The sequence below is a fragment of the Meleagris gallopavo genome, chromosome 1 (assembly GCF_000146605.3).
Source record: "Meleagris gallopavo isolate NT-WF06-2002-E0010 breed Aviagen turkey brand Nicholas breeding stock chromosome 1, Turkey_5.1, whole genome shotgun sequence".
In the NCBI taxonomy this organism is placed as follows: Eukaryota; Metazoa; Chordata; class Aves; order Galliformes; family Phasianidae; genus Meleagris; species Meleagris gallopavo.
The window spans coordinates 133,850,652-133,856,431 of record NC_015011.2 but is presented as its reverse complement, the minus strand read 5'-3'; the positions used below and the strand labels follow the sequence as shown (position 1 = coordinate 133,856,431).

The window sequence follows — 5,780 nt, the reverse complement described above, 5'->3', positions numbered from 1 at the left end:
CCACTAATTGATTTCCACTAAATCTGAGGGTTGCTTGTTTCCCTAGTAGAACTTTACTTGCAGATCAGCCCCTCAAAGCCCTATCATTGCTCACAAAACGAGCCGTGGATCGGCTCTGAGCTGTACAGCTTGCCAGGCAACCCAGTTAGAGAAAACCTGGTGTAAGGTTTGTTTTTCTGGTTAATTAGTGTCAGAAGTTCAGGGTTTCCAATGGTGACTGGGAAATTGGAAAAGCTAGCTGTCAGCAATTGCTGGCCCTGCTGAGCACTAAGAGCCTGTGCCTGGCTCTCTGTGAGGCAGCCATGGAACCTGGCCTCTCTAAAGGCTGCGCAAAGGCTATTGCACAGCCTTTGCACAACAGCAGTTCCCCATACGGGCGGGCTGCAGGCTGTGCCTCGCGCTTCACCCTGATCGTTGTGGTTCCCATGACTCTCCGGCCCCTCCTCTGGCTCCCAGCGTTGGAGGCTGAGCCCTTTGGCCCAACAGCCTGCTCCAAAGTGTCAATACGCCGCCAGGACGCCGGCTTGTGGGGTCAGCATGGTTTCCAGGCAGTGCATGGCTTTGCTGCTCTGCTTCCCGCTGCTTGTTCCTCCTTCTCTGGAAGCAGGTATGTCACAGGGTATAGCTCCAGTTAGCTCACCAGCAGCAGAATTCTCTGCTGTTGCACATAGAAACCTTTGTCCTGTGAGTTACCCTAAGGCTCTTGCTTGCTCTTGGTGATGGCAGCTGCGCGTTTGTTCTGCCAGCTGAGGGAAACTCCTTCCATGCTCCTGCGTGTCTCCTGCAACCGGGTCAGCTGCCCACAGGGGAAGCACCTGGAGCTGCTGTGATGTCTATCAAGCTGTGGGACTTTGCAAAGCAGAAAACCAATAGACTGGTACTCGGCTGACAAGAAATGAGAGAGGGGAAGGGTGCTATGCTTCTGAAGCAGTAAAAGGAAGTGAAGCGGCAGCTCTATGGTAGCTTTGGTATCCATCTGAAAAACAGCATCTAGATGAATACAGCAGAACCAGTGCTTCGTGGTTCTCAGGTGTCCACTGACCAGGTCTCTCAAATTGTGGTGAACAAGGCTGGGAGAAATACGTTGAAGTCTGAAATGTTCCAGTGTAAATAAGTGGAGGACATAGAAATGGAAGTGGGAGGGTGCCACTATCCATGCACCTCGCACATTGCCCGCCCTGTTGGGGTCTGTATGTAGGCTGATATGTATGCAATGTATCTGCAGTGTGAAGTTAAATATAAGCCCTTAAAGAAAACCATATTAAATGCATACAGCCTGACTTGATCTCAGCAGAACAACCCAGCTGACATTCCTGACAATGGACAAATGCTTATGAACATCCTGTGATAAATGTGGTGCATGCCACACAGTACTTTAACCCTTCAGATAATTTTGAAATACGTTGAAAATGATAGCAACTTTGCTCATTGTTCAACAAATGCTCTCCCAGCAGGCAGGAGGCAGCTCCCCTTCTCTGGGGGTCCTGCAGTGGACAGTGTCCTGGGGATTGGGCAGGACATAGACATCATCCTGAATCCCTGAGTATAGCCACAGCTGGAGGGGAAATAGTTACAAGCACTGAAATTGTAAGTTATTGTCACTAAGCTCCAGGATTCTCTGCTTACATCAAGGGAAAAAACAAAGCAAAATAAAGTAAGTTCTATTTCAGGACTTGCACCATGTATTAGATGGAGCAAAAGTACATTGCAGAGTTCCTGTTTGCTGTCATGTGGTGTGATGTATCCTGGCACTGAAAAGCAGTTTAGCACGGTGACAGTGCCATCAGCATGCTTCTATGAGCTGGGAGCAGATGCAGCTCTAGGAAGTGAGTTCTGCTGATGTTTTCTATCGAGCATTTGTCCCCGGTGTTGTCTCAAAGGACAGCAGCACCACACAGGGAGAAGGGGCCAATGGTTGTAGTCTGTGAGCCTGGCAGCAGCAGGGAGCCAAGCGCAAGCTCCAGCAGGCAATGCAGAGGGCATTGTCCTGCCTTCCTGTGTACCTCAGTGTAGATATTTTGCAGAAGGAAATAGAGAAAGATATATTAAAGCACTGTTTCTGTAATTGTGGCCAGCAAAGAAATCCCATCTGCAGGTCCAAAGGGTATAAGCGGAGTATCCCACGAGTCAGCTTTGGCTCCAGTCCTGTTTAACATCTTCATTAGCAATCCAGACAATGGGGTAGAGTGCACCCTCAGTAAATTTGCAGATGACACAAAACTGAGAAGAGTTGCTGATTCACCATAGGGTCATGCTGACATTTGGTGGGACCTAAACAGGTAGGAGAGGTGGGCTGATAGGAACCGCATGAAGGAGAAACAGCCCCAGGCACCCAGCTGGAAGTCAGCTCTGCAGAAAAGGATCCAGGAGTTCTGGGGGACACCACGTTGAACATGAGTCAGCAGTGTGCCCTGTTCAGCATTGGTGAAGACACAGAGTGCTGGGCTCAGTTCTGGGCACATCACTATAAGAGAGACCTGGATATACTGGAGACTCTCCAACAGAGAGCCAAGAGAATGACTTGGGACTGCAGTGTCTCTCCCACAAGGAGAGGCTGAATGGGCTCAGACTGCTCTGCCTGGAGAAGAGGTAGCATAGGGAGTCTCATCAATAACTGTACATAGCCAAAGAGAGGGTACGCAGAGGATGCAGCTGGGCTCTTTTAAATGGTGCCCAGTGCCAAGACAAGAGGCCATGAGCACAAACTGTAATGCAGGGGATCCCTCTGAATACCAGTTCTGCATTGTGCTAAAGATAGAGCACTGGCACAGGCTGCCCAGAGGCTGTGAGGTCCCCTCCCTGGGGATCTCCAGCAGTCCTGGGCACCCTGCTCAGAGGGCTCTGCTCGAGAGGGGGTGGACCAGAGGGACACAGAAGACCCTGCCAGCCTTAGACAGTGTGGTTTTGTGAAAGTGTGAATAGTTTTGAGATAAAACCATTGAGGAACAGAGCACTGGGGACTTAGGTCTGACTGCCTGACCCATCACCAAGTGGTTTACCATAGTGAGTACAGGACAGTTGAGTGTTGCCATGTACATCAATCAGTACTAGATAAATCTAGATAAATGCTTTTCAGCTCCTAGAATTTGAAGAAACTTCATGACATATGTAGAGACCTACTCTATAATGTGTGATAATGCTTTAGGAGTCACTGACATGCAACACTGGGATACTATGCCATTTTCTCCCAAGCTCTTGGCTCTGTGGGACCCAAGTGCTGTCACTTGACATGTCAGGAAGCACGCCAGAGTAAGGAGGCTCTAAAGGGCTGTGTGTATTTTCCCAGCTTCTCATAAACAACAGAAAAGCTTTCAGAGGAAATCCTCCTCCCTGCCCTTTCTTTCTGGAGTGCACATACAACCAACTCAACATGCCACTGTTTTACAGTCTTCTTAAAGCAGGAAGAGGCAAACAGCATTTTTCAAAGGCACAGAAGAGCCAATAGCTTCTTCGAAGAGATAAAGCTGGGGTCACTAGAGCGAGAATGCATAGAAGAAAAGTGTTCATTTGAGGAAGCAAGAGAGATCTACCGTGATGATGAGAGGACAGTAAGTAACACAGGGCTGGGCAGGTGGGCTCTCCACTGTTCAAGGGTGTGCTTTGACTCTTCAAATCGTGAGGGGGAAAAAAAGCGCCATGTTGGGGGGCAGTGGGAAGGTGGATTCTCTCTAAGCTATCTCAGACTGCCCAGAGAGGTAGGTTGCAGAGTCTCCTTCTCTGAAGATATTCAAGACCCCATTTTCCCTCTCAACCTACTGCAGGGAACATGCTTCAGCAATGGGATTGGACTAGACGATCTCCAGAGGCCCCTCCCAAGCCTTCTGATTCTGGGATTCTACAACCCTCCAGTCCCCCAGTAATTCCAGGGCTGACAATCCCTTCAATCACTGCATTGTGCAGCGTTTGCTTCAGTCCCTCCCACCTCCTATATTCACAGGTTATTGATGGATAACCTATCAGTGTGTATTACACTGTGCCCTTGTCTGCTGGCATGAAAGTAATGTAGAACGTGGAAAGTAATGTACAGTATTTTATGGATGCCATGGTGTTCATTGATCATAACAGCAAAAGTGGCACCATTGTGGCTGTCTGCAAGCCATCCTATGCTAAGGGCTATAGGGCTTCATCTGAGTGACTTCTTTAATTAAATCTCTCACCTTTTTCTTCCAGAAAGAGTTCTGGCACATCTATTCTGGTAGGAGCACTCCATGCTTCCTCGCAGCTGCAGTGATGCTCCCACTGCCGCCGTCCCTCACGTGACCCAGCTGACACTGCCTGTTTTTGCAGACCCCAACCAGTGTGACTCCAGCCCCTGTCAGAATGGAGGGAGCTGCGATGACCAGTTTCAGGATTACGTCTGCCGCTGTCCTCCAGAGTACGAGGGCAAAAGCTGTGAGACAGGTCAGCAACGGTGTGGCTTAACAAAATTAAACTATCATTGCTAACTCAAATGCAAGGCATTGAGATTGACAGGAGCAATCAGTACCGATGGCTTTAACCAGCCGGGCACTGCTCAGCACCAACATAATTCAAATCCTACAATGATTTTGGACCAGCTGAGAAAAAAGGAGGATAGTTTTTCCTACCCAAGAGCTGAAGTTGCTTTGACTTAGAAGCATGATGCAACGAGTGAATGAGAACCGAGCTATATACGCATCCTAAGCAGAGCTCTTCCTTCCTTCTGCCTGGAGTTCCTCCTACAGAGCTTTGCCAAGCAGCAGCAGCTTTTGATGCACTTGCTGTACACAAACCACTGAAACCTGCCTGGCTTCCTTGCTCCCCTGTCAACATTTCAAGCTGTAATTCGAACGTGTTAAGCATGAAAACCCACCTGCAGAAACCTTAATGCTCTTTCTCTGCCTTTAGCTGTGGACAAGAACCTGAAGTGCATTTACGACAACGGTGGCTGTGAGCAGTACTGTGCTGACCAGCAGTCTGAAAAACGAGTGTGCTTCTGTGCAGAAGGCTACACTTTAGCAAGTGATGGCGTGTCCTGCATTCCCCAAGGTAGGATGCCATGTTGCCCATGCTTAGTCTGAGCCAACCCTGCAAGAGAACTTTTCAATGCCTACACCTTAGGAGGTGTGAGGTGTCATGCATAAATGCCAGCTCCTCCTTCCTCTAGGGCAGAGTCTAGAGCGGTGGTTTGGGCACCCCAAAGAAGCAGTATGGAAAGCATGTGCACTGAGCCCACCCTAAAAGCACTGGTGGGATCTGCTGAGCCTCTACCTGAGGTAGCTGAATTGGGTCTGTGGCCCCCACTGGATGGGGTTCAATGCATGCAGACTGTATTCCAGGACATCTTCTCAAGTGTGGCCCTCAACAGTCAGTGGCCCCTTTGGATCACCCACTTCTTGTCCCCAGAAGTCTCTTCCTGTGAGACATGGGGCATTTGACTTCTAATGTCCCAAATCCTGGGGCCAAGCCCTGTCTGCTCTCTGGGCAGCACTCACCACTCATTCCATGGACAAAACTGGGGCAGTGGAGGCACCACCCCTGGCCGGGTGGGATGAAGAGAGTAGAGCAGCAGTGCCCAGTGATTGGGGTCAGGCTGAGGGGTCTCAGGTGATCAGAGGGGTGTTGCAACTCATAAGTCAATTTTCTTTTGTTCTAGCTCACACATACTGTGAGTGCATGTGATTATTTTGGGGGCAGTGCTGATTTCTCACTGATCTCTAATCCATGAGAATTCATGACTATCAGTTTTACGACCATATTTATTTCAGTGCAGGAGTCAAGAGAGGAAGAAGCCAATAAAAACCAAAGAAAAATCAGAAAAT

General features: G+C 49.1%; 1 protein-coding gene across 1 annotated transcript in view; it reads left to right on the top strand.

Moving 5' to 3' along the window:
- Positions 1–272: 272 nt before the first annotated feature.
- F7 (coagulation factor VII) overlaps positions 273–5,780 on the top strand; it is an 8,760-nt gene continuing 3,252 nt past the window's right edge. Inside the window, exons 1-5 of the mRNA XM_010728491.3 lie at positions 273–607; positions 3,388–3,548; positions 4,171–4,195; positions 4,288–4,401; positions 4,867–5,007. Coding sequence (XP_010726793.1) covers positions 538–607; positions 3,388–3,548; positions 4,171–4,195; positions 4,288–4,401; positions 4,867–5,007 — 511 coding nt within the window. The 5' untranslated portion in view covers positions 273–537. The remainder of the gene's footprint in view (positions 608–3,387; positions 3,549–4,170; positions 4,196–4,287; positions 4,402–4,866; positions 5,008–5,780) is intronic.